The sequence below is a fragment of the Diospyros lotus genome, chromosome 4 (assembly GCF_014633365.1).
Source record: "Diospyros lotus cultivar Yz01 chromosome 4, ASM1463336v1, whole genome shotgun sequence".
NCBI classification, from domain to species: domain Eukaryota; kingdom Viridiplantae; phylum Streptophyta; class Magnoliopsida; order Ericales; family Ebenaceae; genus Diospyros; species Diospyros lotus.
In genome coordinates, this window is record NC_068341.1 from 5220699 (window position 1) to 5240159 (window position 19461).

A 19461-nucleotide genomic window follows, 5' to 3' on the forward strand; every position below is an offset into this window, starting at 1 on the left:
AGTGGAGGCGCTGATGTGACGGTGGCTGAGGATTGGTTACTAGCGGTGGAGAAGCATTTGAGATCCATAGACTGTGCAGAGGCCCACAGAGTTCGACTGGGGACTTTCTTGTTACGAGGTGACGCCGAGCGGTGGTGGGAGACCACCAGACAGAGATATGGCGATGGAGGTCCGACATGGGCACAATTCGTCGAGGCGTTCAATGAGACCTATGTACCGGCTTGGATCAGAGAGCAGAATGTGTTTGAGTTTATCGAGTTACAGCAGGGCAGTAAGACAGTTACACAGTATGAGACTGAGTTCGTGGCATTGTCTCGTTATGCTCCTGAGTTAGTGACCCCTGAGTCACGTCGAGTTAGTAAGTTTCAGAGGGGGTTACGACCAGAGATCCGTCATGCCATGGCTGGTATTGAGGCCCCTGACTTCCCTACGGCTGTTCAGCGAGCCCACGCGGTGGAGAGGGATCGATTGGAGGCCCGAGTAGAGCAGTTAGTCTTGAAGGGTGCAGGGAGCAGCAGTAAGAAGAGGAAGTGGGATACATGCAGCTAGAGTTCGGGGTTTCCACAGTGCCGACAGTGCGGGCAGAGACACCAGGGGCAGTGTCAGGATGTATGTCGGGATGTATGTTATCGCTGTGGTCAGCCAGGGCATTTGAAGAGAGACTGTCCACAGGTGCCTAGACCGACTACACCAGCCCCACCAGCTACACCGGCCACAGGGCAGGAGATTATTTGTTTTCGCTATGGACAGAGGGGCCACCGAGCGAACAGGTGCACCCAGCCAGCACAGAGTGGAGGGCCACAGACTGGAGGTGTGGGGCCCAGACCAGCTCAGAGACAGTCTGCACCTAGGGCGCAGGGTTCAGGAGCGCCATTACCTCTTCCAGCGGCACAGCGCCCGGGACCTACAGAGAGAGTTCAGATGCAGGGACAGGCATTTGCAGTGTCAGCGGCCGAGGCAGCTGAGAGCAGTGATATAGTGCAAGGTATACTTTCTCTCTATGGCCATGACGTACGTGCCCTATTTGATACAGGTTCCACCCACTCTTTCATAGCACCCCATTTGTTGCATAAGATCCCAATCCCGTGTAACCCCTTACCATATGATTTATCTATTTCGACACCGAGAGGGACGGTGTTGTTGGGGAGTGAGATGGTCAGGGATTGCGAGATAGGGATTTACGACCAGGTATTTGTGGGGGATCTTGTTGTTTTGGCGATCCAGGATTTTGACTTACTGTTGGGTATGGATTGGCTCTCTCGGCACTATGCTCGGGTTGATTGTCGTCGGAAGGTAATTTCATTTGAGCATCCGAGGAGACCAGTTGTTACATACCGGGGTGTGAAACCAGTGGTGACTACGCCGATGATATCGGTTATGCACGCCGAGAGACTTATTCGACGTGGGTGTGAAGCCTACTTTGCGTTCGTGACCGTGATAGCGGGGGAGAAGAAGGAGTTGGTTGCCTATCCTGTGGTGCGAGACTTTCCAGATGTGTTCCCAGATGAGTTGCCGGGACTACCACCGCACCGAGAGATTGATTTTGCAGTCGATCTGATGCCAGGTACGCAGCCTATTTCCAAGACTCCTTACCATATGGCTGCCAATGAACTGAAAGAACTCAAGGTGCAATTGCAAGATCTTTTGGAGAAAGGTTTTATTCGGCCGAGCACATCGCCATGGGGGGCCCCAGTATTATTCGTGCGCAAGAAGGATGGGTCTATGCGACTTTGTATAGACTACCGGCAGCTTAATCAGGTAACAATTAAGAATAAGTACCCCTTACCCCGTGTGGATGACTTACTAGATCAATTGCGTGGTGCATCAGTGTTTTCCAAGATAGACTTGCGGTCAGGTTATCATCAAGTGCGAGTCAGAGATGAGGATATTGCGAAGACCGCATTTCGTACACGTTACGGCCATTATGAATTTGTGGTCATGCCATTTGGGCTGACCAATGCACCTGCAGTGTTCATGGATCTGATGAATAGGGTATTCAAGGAATATTTGGATTCTTTTGTCATAGTTTTCATTGACGACATCCTAATTTACTCACCGAGCCCTGAGGTACACGAGGCGCATCTGAGCGTGGTTCTGCAGAAGCTCAGAGATGAGCAGTTATATGCCAAGTTTTCGAAATATGAGTTTTGGCAGACCCGAGTGGTATTCTTGGGACACGTGGTCTCAGGAGAGGGTATCTCAGTAGACCCAGAGAAGACTAGAGCCGTGATGGATTGGCCGAGACCGATGACAGTGACAGAGATTCGGAGTTTTCTTGGCCTTGCCGGATATTATCAACGGTTCATAGAGGGTTTTGCACGGCTTGCATCTCCCCTGACGAAGCTGACAAGGAAGGGCGCCAGATTTATTTGGGATGAGTCTTGCGAGAGATCATTCCAGGAGTTGAAGCGGCGGTTGACTTCGGCGCCAGTACTGACGATACCCAGGAGTGGTGAGTTATTTACTGTTTACAGTGATGCCTCATATGCAGGGTTGGGATGTGTTTTGATGCAGGACGACCGAGTAAATGCTTATGCATCCAGACAGTTGAAGAGGCACGAAGAGAATTATCCCACACATGATCTGGAGTTGGCGGCTGTCGTGTTTGCCTTGAAGATTTGGAGGCATTATCTTTATGGTGAGAGAGTCCAGATATATACAGATCACAAGAGTCTCAAGTATTTATTTTCTCAGAAGGAACTTAATATGAGACAACGCCGTTGGTTGGAGCTGCTTAAGGACTATGATTGCGAGATCCTCTATCACCCAGGTAAAGCCAATGTGGTAGCAGATGCACTGAGTCGCCGTGGAGCATCAGTTGCAGCTATGATGGTGCAGGAGTGGTTCTTACTGGAGCAGATGAGCGATCTTACTATCTCTGTGGCACCAGACAATCCTACACTCTATTGTGCTGCCATGAGTATCCATTCAGATCTAGAGGGTCAGATTCGCGATCGACAACGACAGGATGTGGAGCTAGGAGAGATTATGGCTGATATGGAGAGATTTGGCCCATTGGGGTACAGCCAGAGGGATGATGGTTTGCTATTATTCCATGGGCGGATTTGTGTGCCGAGTGACGGTGATATCAGGCAGAGGATCCTAGAGGAAGCTCATCGTTCTCCCTATACTATCCATCCTGGAGCGACGAAGATGTATCAGGGCTTACGGCGTCAGTATTGGTGGAGCGGCATGAAGAGGAGCGTAGCAGTCTAGCAGAATTTGTATCGCGATGTTTAGTGTGCCAGCAGGTTAAGGCTGAGCACCAGAGGCCCGCAGGATTGTTATGACCTTTATCTGTGCCGGAGTGGAAGTGGGAACGCATAGCTATGGATTTTGTCTCAGGATTGCCACGATCCAGCCGGGGGTACTACTCGATATGGGTAATTATTGATCGGTTGACTAAATCAGCGCACTTCTTACCTGTCAAGAAGACCTATCCTATTCATCGACTGGCCAAGCTATACATTGATGAGGTGGTGAGACTGCACGGAGTCCCAGCTAGTATTGTGTCAGACAGGGATCCTCGGTTTACCTCACGATTTTGGGAGGCGTTGCAGAGTGCTATGGGGACTCAGCTGACTTTCAGTACAGCCTTCCATCCTCAGACTGACGGGCAGTCGGAGCGGACCATTCGGACTTTGGAGGATATGCTCCGCGCCTGTGTACTGGATTTTCATGGGAGCTGGGATGACCATTTGTCGTTGGTGGAGTTTGCTTACAATAATAGCTTCCAGGCCAGCATTGGGATGGCACCATTTGAGGCATTATATGGGCGGCCGTGTAGGTCACCGCTTTGCTGGACCGAGACTGGGGAGCGAGCGTTACTTGGACCGGAGTTGGTGGAGCAGACGTCAGAAAAGATCCAATTGATTCGGGCTAGGATGAAGGTAGCTCAGGACCGTCAGAAGAGTTATGCTGATAGACGACGCCGAGATTTGGAGTTTGATGTGGGTGATCATGTTTTCCTTCGAGTTATGCCGATGAGGGGTGTTCGACGCTTCGGAGTATCTGGCAAGTTGAGTCCTCGCTATGTGGGACCGTTCGAGATATTGGAGCGAGTCGGATCGTTGGCATACCGGTTAGCTTTACCCCCTCAGTTAGCCCATGTACATGATGTCTTTCATGTTTCTATGCTCCGCAAGTACGTGGCAGATCCCGGGCATGTCATTGATTATCATCCGCTCGTGGTGCAAGAGGACGCGTCGTACATCGAGTTGCCTACCAGTATCGTGGATCGAAAAGAAAAAGTGCTTCGTAGCCGCACGATTCCCTATGTGAAAGTCCAGTGGCAGCGACATACCCTTGAGGAGGCTACTTGGGAGCTAGAGGAGGACATGAGGCGACTTCATCCTCAGTTGTTTGCCTAGTCAGGTACGAATTTCGGGGACGAAATTCTTTTAAGGGGGGAAGAATTTGTAATGACCCATAATTAAGATTTAAATTAATTATTCAATTATCAAGGTAATTTAATTTAAAAATGAATATTAATTAATGATAATAATAATAGTCAACCATAGTTGCTGTGGGGATTCTGTGTATGTAATATAAATATAGGTTGTGAGGAGTAATAGTATGTTAAGAATAAATCATTAACAATTATAATTTTAAGTGTAAGAATAAGTTATAATCAAGCAGCATAATGATAATGTATTATGAGATTAAGGAGTTGGAGGGTAGCAGTGCGTGAAGTGCTGTAACTTAATGAAGGAAACTCAAGTTAACAATTAAAATAAGTGAATGGGTATACTATTATCTAGGTGCTTAGTAGATCAAGTGGCGCATGCGCATTGGGGCTGGGATTTGGATGCAGGACCGAGCATATGAAGAAGGGTTGGCTGCTGCTGACTACGCTGGAAATTATTTTCAGCCAATTAATGATGGAACGGTGCCGTTTTTCTTGAGGCGGTGGCCTCCCAGCAGCTGCTCCAATGGCTGCCACGTGACTCCCTCCCCTCCACTCCTTTTTGCACAAATTTAAAGCCCAAATCGGGCGTTTTTAATGCAGCGAACAGTGAGCGATTTACAGAAAATTCAGCGAGCTCGCGATCGTGAATTTGAGAAATTTGGGCTTTCAATCAGGATTAAATCAGGTTTAATCAGCGATTTAATTAGTCAGATATGTAGCCTAGCTAGTAATTAATATTCTGTACGGTCAGAATTTCGTTTTGCATCCAATTTTATTAATTTTGGCAAATAATTAGGATATTGCAGTTTGTATAATTTTTACTGCTTTTGGACCCAACGAGTCTAAGGATATCTCTGATAAGGCAAGTTCTTCTTACCTATCTCGTCGTTTCTTTCGTTGGCGATTTATTGGTCCTCCCTTCGTTTGTTTCGGCTATTAATTAATTATGAAGTTTTTAAACGGTTAGTTTAAGATTTAATTTATTAAATGGATCTCGTGGGTTTTATTCGTTGGTTGCCTACGGGGGTTTGTGCCACCCGCTGCCTGTTGGGAATGATGCCGTACTCACCCGGGGCTAGGTTCTTAGCGGTTCGGGTATTAATTGGATTTTTGGTTATTTTCTGGCTGGAACGGTTGTGCAGTGGGGGCTAGAATCGACGGTTCGGTGACGGAGTGACTGTCGTACGGACTACCTTAGGCCGCCGGCGAGTCTCTCCTACCCACTGACCGTTGACCGGTGCCAGGCACTGCTAACTTGCTTAGCCGTTATGTGATTATAGCATGCCTGCTTATATTTTATTCTCGTTGCATGGCTTGATGTGCACATGGGTACGGGCTGCATGTTGGGATTAACATGATTTGGTTATGCTTGGTCACGGGCATTTTAGCTTAATTATGATGCATCCAGCAAGGGCATATGCATCGTGTGTGGCTTACTATATGGGCGAAGCATGACCTGATACTTGGATGTATGGGCGCCTGGTATCACGTTGATGCTCACTACGCCATTGCATTTCTATGTGCATTGCATGGATACTGGTAGTATTTAGTTCTCGGATGGGAGTACCGTTCCGAGGGAGCCTATGGCTCGGTTGTCGGGAGTACCGACGGATACAGGTGACGGGAGTACCGGCCTGGGACAGCGCGCGCAGGTTTGTGGAGACATTTGTTGCCTTTCAGGGCAGCGGCAGGTTGGTATGGGACTTGGGTGCCAAGTGTCTTATGTGGGCCCCAAGGACCGGTATGTGTTTTTATTTTGTTATGCTATTGAGCTGTTGTGTTGTAGTGTCTCATGGCTTGTGTGTACCTGGGGGTTTATTTTGGGGAGAGTTTTCTGGTTATGTTCAGCTTTCAGCCTTTCTTTCTTTATGCTTGCTGAGTCTCTCGACTCACCTTACTTTCCATCATTCCAGGTAGTGGCGGCGTGAGCCATGGCAAGGGAGTCAACTTTAACGGCAGAGTCGGTGTGGTGTACAGGCAGTCTCGTCAATCCCTATCCACTCTGATGTCTAAGTAGAATTTACTCTATTATTTCGTACTGTGCCAGGTGTTTTCTCGAGTCTTGTGTATGTCGGCACAGGAGTTTGTGTTTATTTACTTATCTTGTGACCGCTGTGTTAGCGGGGTACCCATAGTGCATGCATGTCTTGAGCTTTGTTTCCGCTGTTCTTATTTTTTTGTGTATGCATGCCGGGGTGGTCTTTGTCTGGTGTCTCATTCTTTTCTCCTCCCGTAGGTGCTCCTGTTCGGGTAGTCCGGGCGGCTGGGATATCCGGGCGGGGGTGCTTACAATAACAATATCTTAAAAAATTAGCAAAATCATCCCTTATAAAATATGTAATAATTTTATGATTTTTATTTATTTTACTAAATTTTGTTTGAGGTTAATGAATTGAGGGTACATCACCACCTAGTAGGTGACATAGTGAGCTCTCATTTGCTTTTCCTCCACTTCAAGGTTGTTCTAATAATCTTCGAATTTAAGTATATCTTGAATTGATTATTTTTGTAAGAAATAAAGACAGAGTTTCGTCTTTCGATAAATTTTTCAATGCTTTAATTAGTTATTTTGTTAAAAATAATGTAGTAATAATGCAATAAATGTATAATATAAATAATGTGTCTAAATCCTTAAACACTATATTTTTACACATAGTTTGTATAATAGACATTCTATAGGGCCAGATAAATTATCAAGCAGACTTATAGAATTGGGATTAAAAGATTAAAATGTCTTCACCCATATTGTATTAGAAAAAGTGTAATGCAATGTGGGTGATGATATTTTAGTCTTTTAACCCCATTCTATAAGCTTATCTGTCAACTTGTCAATTTCTCCAAAAATTTACGTTTGTATAATAAATATGTTTAGAATAAAGCCACATAGATGATACCATAGGAAGATATGATCCTTGTGATGGGTTGAGTGGACCAATTATGGGCCCAACTAGGGTCCTAGCTCGCCTTGATGTGCATTTTTTATTTTTTTGGTAGGCTTGAGATATTCTTAACCCTTTTGGCTCTTATATGTCCAAGGGCTTAATTTTTAAATTTTCTTTATTTTTTTTAGTTTTTGGTTAATTTTAATTTGTGTAATCATTGGTCCAAGTTTAATTTAAATTATATAGTTTCAATTTTTGTTACCAATTTCATTTTTTTTATGTCAATTGCCTATTCTTTAATATAATAAATATTTTTGTTTTTTATTAAAATTTTATTTTATTATGTAATTTGTAAAAATAATTACAGATTCAATTAATCCACCAGTTATAGAGTCAATTATGAAATCTATAATTGTAAAGTTACAGTTACTAATATAAAATCAAAATTATAATTATAATTATCTTAAAAATTATAACTAAACTGATTCGCATATATCCCTAGTTGTATATGTGGTGATATTAATAAATTTATTGAATTTTTTATTTCATGATGAGATTAAATTAAAAATAGAATAAATTATTGATTGAATTAAATATTGATATACCATGTTTAATATGAGATATATTACTTGAGATAATACATATTCCTTATTTTGTTTAAACATAAAATATAAATATGATATTACCCTCATTTATTAATTATAAAAATAAATCATGAAAGGGAATTAACCACCCCCCGGGCTGGGTGCAGCAAGTAGCTGTTGTTGCGGGCTGCACAGCCAGCCTCCATACATAGATACATTTTATATGTAAAAAAAAAAAATCTCTCGACTTAATTGACTATTTTAAGAAAAATATTAAGTGTCTTATTAAAAAAAATATAAAATTAAGGGATAATTTCTCTCCGGTTGAAACAAGTGTAAAAAATAAGAAAAAAATTAAGAAGAATAAAGAAAAAATGAAAGAAAATAAGAACAACCATCCATCACGGTGACCAATGAAATATTAGGAAACTAAAAAGAGTGAGCAAGATCTTCGGTAAAAATATCTCAATGTGAGTTTCTTCCATTTATAAACTCTTATTTGATGGTTTTTTCGTGTTACATGAAAAATTAATTTTGAAAATTTACTCTATTTAGTTTTTCATTTGCACTAATGATTTAAGTATAACCTTATTATTTTTGCTTTACATTATTTAGACATGATGTGATGTGGTTGAAGACTTTTATTTTTTGATAACTCAGGTTCAAAGTTTTGTTTGACTAGTTCTAGAAAAAAACAACATTCTCCTATTTTTTGTCTTTCGAGTAAATTCAAATATAGTCACAATTTATATACATTTAGAGTAGACTTTCAAGAAGTAGTTGCCCTCCCCATGGAGCCCATTTTACATTGTACGGACGAGACCCCCATAAGGGCAACATAAAGCACCTAGACCCAGACTCTACAATAATTCTGTTATCCTCTTAGTATTTTACCATTGTGCTAGTAGATTACCGATACACCTGCTAACATTCAGTGTGATTGGGAACTTTTCAAAAGGCATTTAGAGAGTCGATTAATAAAGCTTTTGAAAGTATGTCAACATTGTCATAAGTGTTTCTGCAAAGTGAAAATTTATATTTTATTTCATGCACATATTTTATATAAAACACTTTCTCTTATTGGGTTTTTCACTTAAAAGATTTACTTTTTAACTTTGATTTATCCGCTAAAATATCCAAACGCTTCAAATAAGGCAAGTGGTTCAAAGGAAACAAAAGTTCTTAAAAGTGTAGGTTTTTGAAGCATTATTATTTTAATTGTATGTTATGTATATATTATGTGTTTTTATGTAATGCACTATAAATATATATATGCTTTATTTTTAGGACATCAAGTATATCAAACATGTCAAACCTGTTATATAAATTAAGTTTTTACTTAAGGCTAGTCATTTTTTTGGGTTGACGAGTTTTATGTTTGTATATTGAGTTGTAGTACTTTATAAATTTATTCTAAATGTTTTTAAATATCTTTAATCCAAATGCCAATTTTTTCCTTTTCTTTTAAATTTGGTATTTTGAAACGAATAAAAAATTTAAATTTCTTAAACAAGTTATAAATTAAATTACATTCAAGTTGTGAAAATAAGTATACACACAAAACCTTGCCTGGATAAACTAAATCAAACACAAAAATTTGGATAAAAAGCTAATATTACTAGAGATCAACCTTCCTGTTTAACATAATAATTTAAAATAACATTGAAAAAAAATAAATAATAAAAATAAAATATAAAGTGAATGAAAATTTTGAAAGAAATAAGTAAATCATGGAGGTTGGCGAACGGTCTTTACCACAAATGTTTAAAAAAAAAATCCCCACATTTGTGGTCTTCTTCCGACAATGATTTTCTTCTGAGAATAAAATAAATATTAAATAGTGATAGAATTAAAATTAAAAATAAGATAAAATAGTGATAAAAAAATTATGCATTTATCGACCTTGTTTTTAATATTTAAAAATTGTAATTGATTGATTAAATATATTAAAATATAATATATTTAAATGATAAAAATAAGATATAATAAATAAAAATTATTTGAAAATAATTTATATTTAATTTTCTTTTAATCATTATTTTTAGGACAATGATTAATATTACTCAATTGACATGTTAGAGAAATTCTAATTCATTTATTATCTTCTACTAAGGTGAAAAATTTACACCTCTAGTGCATAATTAATTATACTGATTAAATTATTATTAATAATAGAATTACGATAATAAATGATAATGTTAAATTAACCTTCAATATTATAATTTTTTAAATAAATATTTATAAATTGATAAATATCAAAATTAGTATCAAAGTAACATTATGGAATAATAAATCTGTTGAATTAAAAGTCGGGATAGGTTTGAAATGTGGACCGTTGCTGCCGTCCCTTTGTTTGGGGAATTATATTTCTTTCTGCCGTTTTTTTCAGATCCGAAATTTAAAAGTTTTTCTATTTCTTTCCAATTGAACTAATCTTCCCGCCCACGCCCATCTCTCTCTCTCTCTCTCTCTCTCTCTCTCTCTCTGCGCTCGCAGTCAGCAGAGCCATCAGTTTGCCAGAAATGCACATTCAAATTCATCTGAATCATCGAAGGGAAACGTAAATCGACATCAGATCGTCTCCGATCCAAGCTCTTCCGTCTCAATCTACCGGTTTCAGACTCTTAGGAAACCCTAGAAATCCTCAGCCGACGAGCATGAATCAGTACCACGTCTACGAAGCAATCGGCCACGGCAAACATTCGGTAGCCCTCTTCCTCTTATTTCTCTCAAGCTCCATGGGAATTTTCTTCTCCAAATGCTTGTAGCAAAATTCACGTGCTGGCATTTGCATATAATTTCTGAACGTGTTGATATATCCACTGATGCTATGTTCGGGGCTTCAGTTTATAACGGGAAAGGAAAAATGAAGGAATTGAATCTAGATTTGTTCATTTTTATGATTTACTGGAAAGTGAGAAGAAGAATGAATAGATGTTTGTCAAAATGCTTATTGTTTGGACTTTTTATCTACACTATATATGTATGTTTCTCTTTTTCCGTTGAGAAATCATAGTTTCAAATAGAGCGCACTTGTACTTTACGTAATTGCGTTACATGCATGTATGTGTTTATACATTTGGCTGACTGTCAATTTGGTTGTGTAGACTGTCTACAAGGGCAGGAAGAAGAAGACGATAGAGTATTTTGCGGTTAAGAGCGTTGACAAATCACAGAAGAGCAAGGTTCAACAAGAAGTAAGTCTGAATCATCCTTTTTTTTTTCGCCAGAGCTGATTAGAGTTTGTAAATTTTCTTCCTACCGAATAAATAGTGTCATTATTTTGTACTGAAGATGATGCTCTGTGATCATGGACCTTGAAACTGCTTGATATTTTTATTGTGGATAAAATGTTTGTGCAGTCTATATTTTTTTCTTTTTTCTTTTTTGCAGCACTGGACAATCAATCTCTAGTTTCACCTCCACATGAACTATTGGACGTTCAAGCCTCAAACAAGTACTAGATGTCCAATTATCTTAATACGAAAACAGTAAAATAGATATCAGTTTGATATATAGTAACTAGTTCAAAGAGGAGGCCGAATTTCTCTTGATTTTGGCAATTTAATTTTTTATTATATGTGTGTTGCTTAAATTTGGGTGATCTCCTTCATAAATGAATTTTTGTTGTGCATTGGCCAGAGAATTGCATGTTATGAGATTTATGATACTCCTTACACTTGTTTCAATCAATTGGTGAGCCAGAAAGTTTATTCTTTTACTTGGAGGTTTGAAATTATCAAAATTTATGACCTATTTGCAAGGAGGGTAGTGAGCTGAATTGGACATGATAGTATCTCTGAAGTTGCAAAATCTATTAATTTTTTATGTCATATGTGCTTTCACTTGCAAGTAACTGTGGATGCTCTGCTACTGTATAAACTCAAAAACTATTCCCATTTTTATTTAAGTATATGATGAAATTGGGAAATAGTGCAGCCCTATGGGTTACCTAGTGAGAATTGGAGACCTAAAACAGCATGACATTCTTCTTCTTTAAACTGCCTATGGATGGATTGCCGTACCTAGCAAGCTGACAAACATATTGAAGTGACTGAATCTTTCTTTTATATATTTTTTATACTTTTTCCTTTTATATTTTAGTTGCAACATAAGAACTTCTGATTTCCCAACATAAGAGCTTCTTTTATCTTTTATGTTTAAAGTGTTTGTATCTTTTAACACCTTTTCTCATCCATGTTTTTATTATTTGTTGTCTTGATTTTTACTACAGGTTAAAATTCTTCACTCTTTAGACCACCCTAACGTACTAAAGTTCTTTTCCTGGTAAGATCTCAACTGTCATCTAGTTATCAATTAGGTTATCCAGAAGTTTTTTCCATTTTTACAGAGTGCATAAACTGTGGGTTGGTTGTTTAATCACTTCTTGCTTTCTAAATTACTAGGTATGAAACTTCTGCACACTTGTGGTTGGTTTTGGAGTACTGCGTTGGAGGAGATCTCATGTCATTACTACGGCAGGTACCAATTTCATATTCTTAGCTAACTGTTTCAATCTATGGATGTGGATTTATTTGATCTAGATTGTACATATTGGAATCTTAGTATCTTGCGTTAATTGACAAAAATATGATATTTTGGCACCAGAACACTAATGAAATTTGATGGTTATAAACTCATAAAGAACCAGAGGAGTTATATGGAAAAGAACTTAGGAACCGGAGCATCCTTGCATTTGATCACGTTTGGTATAATGCCAAGGAATTATCTTCACTTTAGCTATATTTGGTTTTTTAAGTTTCAAACATTTCTGTAGTTTAGACTTGACCAAGTACTTTTTCTTCAAATATACTACTAAGACTTTGAAAGGGGAAAATTGTGGTCACATGATAAGTACAGTACAAAATTTTAGATAGTTTTTTTTTTTTTTTTTTAACTGTGGTTGCATATTTAGATAGTTTATGTACGTAGTTTATAAGTTCTCTCTGAACTTGGACAATCAAGCTGCGGGGGATGTTCTGTCTTACCTGTTACCCCATGTTAAGGAAGCACCGCATGCAGTAAATTCAACAATTGTTACAGGAAAAAGTATTTCACTTTTTCATGCAAGTGAAGCAGATCTTGGTTCCACTATCATCTTCATAATGATACAGCATCATCTTAGAAATTATAGTAATTATACAATCAAATTGAAAAGAACTGAGACAATGGTCTGCTTCACCTTTTCATCACCATAGATCCTATGAACTAAAATTTCTGATGGATGTTGACAGGTAGAACATTGACTTAATGCTTAATTTGCAGGATAACAAACTTCCTGAAGATTCAATACATGATTTTGCTCACGATCTTGTCAGAGCTTTGCAGTTAGATAACTTACAACCCTTAAAATTCTGTTACTTTCCTGTTTCATTGATGGATTTGGTTTAAGTTAAACCTTTCTGTTTTGGCCCCAATGGAATTATTTATAGGTTTTTGCACTCAAATGGAATCATTTATTGTGATTTGAAACCCTCAAACATCTTATTAGATGAAAATGGACGCCTAAAGGTATTTATGCTCCAAATTCTTTTTGTTGTTCCTCAATTTCTTTTATGTGATATAACCCCTTATCTTTTGTACTGCAGCTGTGTGACTTTGGATTGGCAAGAAAATTGAGTGATATATCTAAAACTCCTTCTTCCTTGGTGGGTTTCTCTCGCCGTTGCAACTCCTCATGCATGCTATTAATTTAGATAGCATGATTCATTGATAATTGGGCTAAGCAATATACTTTTCTTTTAACAAATTTATACCTTAATTTTATCTTCCTATTCATTTTCCTGATTCCTGCATCGTTTCAGCTGCCACAAGTGAAGCGTGGAACTCCTTTTTATATGGCTCCCGAATTGTTCCAGGAAGGAGGTGTTCATTCTTATGCTTCTGATTTGTGGGCCCTTGGTTGTGTGCTATATGAGTGCTACTGTGGGAACCCACCCTTTATGGGAAAAGAATTCACTCAGCTAGTAAAATCAATCCTTTCAGACCCAACTCCATCTCTTCCAGGTTCTCCTAGCCACCCCTTTGTCAATCTAATTAGTTCTCTCTTGATTAAAGACCCAGCTGAAAGAATACAGTGGACAGAGCTCTGTGGACATCCTTTTTGGAGAGCAAAATTTGCTCCATTGCCTTTGCCTCCTCAGCCTGCTTTTACTAATATGATTGAGCTTTTGTTTAGACCTTCTCTCAGAGAACATAATATTGACAATGCTCTCCAAAACAAAACCCCGCCTAAATGCCGTGAGAAAGACAGAAAAGGTCACAAACAGGATGAGAATGCTCTTTTGGGGTTCCGAAATCATAACACTCCAGTTAAGGGTGTACCCAGTGGCCGTAAGACTCAAATGAAGCCTTCAGGCAAGGTAGCTGATGAGAAGCAGACAGATCACACAAACAATACTAGGGGTGCGAATCTTTTAAGGTTATCAAGAATAGCAAAATCAAACTTACTAAGAGAGAATGAGAAGGAGAATTATAGGAGGCCATTGCCAAATGGCTCCAAAGACAATGCTGAAGTGAAATTTGAAAACACTGATATGGAACTTGATTTTAATGAGAACACAGAGGATGAGACACACGATGATCCTGATGGTTCTGATAACCTGCCTTGTCCTGAGGAAAAAATGTCAGCAGCAAATCAGCATCAGGGAAAAGCAGAACAGATGGACAACCATGGTAACCAGTTAGATGCATCACCCATGATTAATACTCCTGACTCGGAGGACTCAACAACCCCTCACATGGAGTTGTCATCAGAACGTAACGAAGAGGATCCTACTCCACCTAGTATTAGCCCTCAACTTAAAACCCAAAGAGCTAAAGAAGGTTCAGGAAGTGTCCTTGACCCTGATTCTTCAAAATCATCTAACGACCTCCTGCATTTGATTTGGCATCCATCCGATCTCTCAGTCAGACCTGTGATGCCCAGCAGGAAGGCTGATAAAGTGTCAATTCCTTCTCTTCCCTTTGATACACTGCCAGCAACAGATTTCATTAAGATGCCAAGGGATCAATTGGATGCAGTCAGTAATAGGATTACGACAATCTTAAATGGGAGTACTGCTATCAGTGAGAAGCAGAATGTAATCAGATACCTTGAAATGTTAAGCAGCAATGCTGATGCTGCTAATATCTTGACCAATGGGCCGATAATGCTGGTGCTTGTCAAAATGCTGAGGCAGTCTAAGGCTTCCACTTTGCGCCTTCAACTGGCTTCCTTAATGGGCTTATTGATTCGGCATGCTACTTTCATAAACGATGATTTGTCTAATTCTGGAATTTTAGGATCACTAACTGATGGTCTCAGAGACAAGCAAGAAAAAGTGAGAAGGTTTTCTATGGCTGCTTTGGGTGAGTTGCTCTTTTATATATCTACTCAGAATGAGCAAAGTAAGGACAACAATCCTCCTGAATCTCCATCCAAGGATGGCCGATTTTCATCAGGCTGGCAGGTAAGTTTCCTTCATTTCAAAGGCTTGAGAATAGTTGGATAATAGACTAGGACTTTCTCCTTTTCTACCATGAATTGAAGTGAATCCTCGTCTGTTCGTCATATGTTATGTCATAGTCCCATTTTTGTTTAAATACATTTGATTCATTTGGGCAGGTTCCAAATGCACTGATTTCATTGGTGTCATCGATTCTACGGAAAGGAGAGGATGATATCACTCAACTCTATGCACTGAGGACAATTGAGAACATCTGCAGTCAAGGAGGGTATTGGGCATGTCGTTTCACAAGCCAGGACATGATTAGCAACCTTTGCTACATATTTAGGGCTATTGGGAAACAAGAGAGCATGAGGCTCACAGCTGGTTCCTGTTTGGTACGTCTGGTTCGCTTTAACCTCCCTAGCATTCAACAGGTCGTAGATAAACTCCCATTAAGAGACATAGCTTCTGCACTCATCAAAGGCAGTCCACGCGAGCAGCAAATCTGTTTAAACCTTCTGAACCTGGTCATGCTTGGGAGCCATGTGTTTACAAACTTTGGACGGTATCTTCTTCCCTTGGCTGAAGAGAAGAATCTTGTTCCCTGCCTCATGTCTCTTATTGAGCAGGGAAGTGAAGTCTTGAGGGGAAAGACGCTTGTTTTTGTGGCTCTACTTTGCAAGAATGGGAAGAGATGGCTCTCACAATTTTTTTGTAATGCAAAATTACTATCAGCAGTGGATAGATTGGTAAAGGAGAAGGACAACTTTGTGCAACAGTGTTTGGATGCATTTATCCAAGTTGTGGCATCCATTATACCAGCTTTGCTGGAAGTTATAAATGGAGACATTCAGCAGATGATGGGAGGGAGACGCCCAGGACATATTGCTGCTCTCACTGGTCGTGCCACTCCAAAGACCAACTTTCATTTGTTTCCTGTTGTATATCATCTTCTTGGAAGCTCCTCCTTCAAGCGCAAGGTGGTGACTAATCAGGTGCTGCAGCAGCTGGCAAATCTAACCAGACTTGCTGAGTCACCGTTTCAGGTAGACAACTACAACTTTTATATGGTAATCTCACGTTTATTGTGTGAGGAGCCCTTGAGAAATATGATTAGTAATTGTAGAACTTGGTCAGAGGACTTTGCATGGTATGAGTCAACAATGGGGAGCTCCATTCTCCTAATACTGGCTTGATACAATTTGGAGTGTGCTGAACTTTCTTGAGGGGCATAAAACATATTTAAAGAAAGATCTTATAATAGATTTGTATATATTAGTAATTTGATAGCCTGTTTAGCTAGACATCAATCACGATTAACCAGTGGTCCAACATGGTCAAAGTCTAGGCATGTATCCCTCCATCTGGAGGTTGGAGTATAGACCATATTATTTGATTGATGTGAGGAAACTTATATAATTTTGCATTCCGTTTTCAGGGCAGGGATGACTTTCAAATAAGCCTTTTAGGAGTCCTTGAGTCCATTACAGAGGAGCCATCGGTTATTCTTCAGAATTCCAATGTATTTGTCAGTGAATTTCTTCCCAGTTTGGCTGCTGTTTACAAGGGAAACAAAGACGGACATGCCAGATTCTTGTGCTTGAAAATTATCTTCGATGTAATGGTTATTTTGCTAAATGAACCATCAGAACAAGAGGAAAGATCTGTGGATTTGAAATCCATATCTAATACCCATTTTCTCCCCCTGTACCCTACCTTGATTGAAGATGAAGATCCCATTCCCATGTATGCTCAGAAGCTTCTTGTGATGCTCATTGAGTTTGGTTACATCAAAATCTCGGACATTCTGCATTTGAAGATAGTTTCACAGTGCTTTGAGTTTCTGCTTGGCGACCTCTCAACTGCAAATGTAAACAACGTCATGCTCTGTCTGGCGCTGGCATCTGCTCCAGAGTTAGAAAACATGATTCTCTCTCAACTGAAAGTAGTGAGAAGGATTGGAAACCTTTTGGAGTTCGCGTATGCAAAGGAAATGGAAGATTTTATCGAACCAACTCTTGGTTTGTGTAGAGCTTTCCTTCTGCGTTCTGCTGGCAATAGGAGAGGATTCATTTACTCGGAAGAACCAACTCTCTTAGCCGATGGCTTTACTGAGGGTGGTGGCATAGTTGATCAGCAGCAGTGCATAAGAGATATAATGGACTTTGGAAGCAACGTCCGAGTCTTGCTGGAGTTGAGCAAGTCCCGCGAGGCAAATGTTGCTGATATTGCTTCTGAATGCATAATCTTGTTGCTCAAGGAAGCTCCAAGGGAAGCTACCACAGGCTTTCTAACTAATCTTCCTAAGGTTGGTGCGATTCTTGAGTCCTGGAATCAGAATATCTCCCACCTAGTGGTGAACCGAATTCTGCATGCTCTTGGCTTCTCCTGTCGTCAATATCTATCCCAAGCAATGATACTATCGATATCCATACCAGAGATTTTGAGAATTGAGATGATAGTTTCTCAGCTCAAGTGCTCTGGCATTCAGTGTATTGCTGATCCAGCTTTCAAAGTGGCAGTAGAACTGCAGAGGCTGCCTCGATGCATTTGATGTTCAAGAGGCTGTTTCTCACCGTATGTTCCTTTTTCCCTTGAGTTTTCATTTTTTTTTTCAATGCAACTAAATTAATCATATCATGGGAGGGATTCCTCGTTATGGCCATTTCTATTGGAATATATCCTATTTGTACTCAATTGATTGTGTGATGTGCCCATAATCTGATTCCAAATAAGCTGTCTTATCTGTTAAATAATCACTCACAAGTCCTTTACATTCAGGGATTATGTAATACATAGTGATATTTATTTTCTATTAACTGCGAACTAATCCCTGAATGATTAGTTTGTTTAAATAATACCTAAACCAACCTTAGTCTTGAGCGCTAATTTTGATGTTAATGAATTAAGGGTAAGCTTGGTTTGATGGATAGGAAAGGGATTAGCTTTGTCTTGGATTGCTGCGTTTGGAATTTCTAAGTATAGGAAAGGGATAAAAGTAGGGAAAGTGTCAAGGTTTCCTTCTTTACAGTTTGCTTTTAAGGTGAAAAATCGAAGGAAAAAGAAATAAAATCAAGATGAAGATTATTTGTGCTTTCTTAGTGTTCTTCTATTTGACATTTTACCCTCTCCTTCTACTAAAGGTTATATTAGTAGGTAGTAGAAATTGTAAGATTGTCTTTTCGTAATTGAAAGGTGACTTTTATTAATTTTTTAAGAGGTAAAACAAAAGAGACTATAAAATAACAAAGTAATTTGCAGAGAAGTCTTTTTTGTAAAGTCATTAGATTGAATTTGGTGAAACGTGGACATTATTTGACACATTTTTGGTTGTTTGGATGTAAAATGTTTTATGTTAAAATATATTTTTTAATGTAAAATATTATACATAGAAAATTGTTTATTTTATTTTATTTTCTAGTATTTATTTATATTGTAAAATATTTTTCAAAAACTAATTATATGTATTTATAACATATGTCTATGTATGTTCTGATAAAAAATATTAATCTTAAAATAAATATAAAAATAATTTACAGATTTTAAATTACTAAGTTATTTTATATCATTGAGTGTACAAATATTTTTCATTACGAAGTTTATTAATATTTACTAAATTACTTTCAATTAGTAAGTTTATTAATATTTTTTATTTTTTTGTCAACCACACAAGAATATAAAACATTATTCTCTAAGAAAATATTTTACATCCAAATAAAGGACAGTGATTGGGGAGCTTAAATCCACGTGAAATGTTAAATTCTAATTAATCTAAAAATATAAAAAGTTAAATGTTAAAAATTAATTATTAAGTATTAAAAATTTGGTAACAAATAAACTGTCTAAAAAACAAATAGAATTTTAGTTCAATAATTTTTGGACCAAAACAAACACATGTATTGATCATGAATGAGGAACTCTAACGAGTTTGATTAGTCTAATATGTATTAAATTAGACGACTTAAAACTTCTTCCCACTATTAAATGCTGTAGATATCTATATTGCATTTTCAAGTCAAGTAATACGGAGCTACACATCTCACCCGAACGAATTTTCTTTTTTATTTTCCTTTTAAATAATTAAAAAACTCAACCCAGGATTTGTTAAAATAATTATTTTTCATCTAACGAATCATAACATTAGAAAAAATAATAAT

General features: G+C 38.5%; 1 protein-coding gene across 1 annotated transcript; it reads left to right on the forward strand.

Moving 5' to 3' along the window:
• Positions 1-10321: 10321 nt before the first annotated feature.
• On the forward strand, positions 10322-18001 carry LOC127800810 (serine/threonine-protein kinase RUNKEL). Its single transcript, XM_052335639.1, has 10 exons — positions 10322-10579; positions 10982-11071; positions 12109-12161; positions 12281-12356; positions 13140-13201; positions 13307-13385; positions 13463-13522; positions 13679-15325; positions 15481-16350; positions 16743-18001. Exons 1-10 carry the CDS (start codon positions 10532-10534, stop codon positions 17856-17858), a joined length of 4101 nt encoding a protein of 1366 aa, XP_052191599.1. The 5' UTR covers positions 10322-10531; the 3' UTR covers positions 17859-18001.
• Positions 18002-19461: the final 1460 nt, after the last annotated feature.

What these genes read in the sequence shown, in the direction of transcription:
- LOC127800810 (XM_052335639.1), top strand. Translation starts at nt 10,532, where the DNA reads ATGAATCAGTACCACGTCTACGAAGCAATCGGCCACGGCAAACATTCG. An exon ending in TCATGTCATTACTACGGCAG is followed by an intron (nt 12,357 to 13,139) that starts GTACCAATTTCA and finishes CTTAATTTGCAG; the next exon opens with GATAACAAACTTCCTGAAGA. An exon ending in GATTTTCATCAGGCTGGCAG is followed by an intron (nt 15,326 to 15,480) that starts GTAAGTTTCCTT and finishes TCATTTGGGCAG; the next exon opens with GTTCCAAATGCACTGATTTC.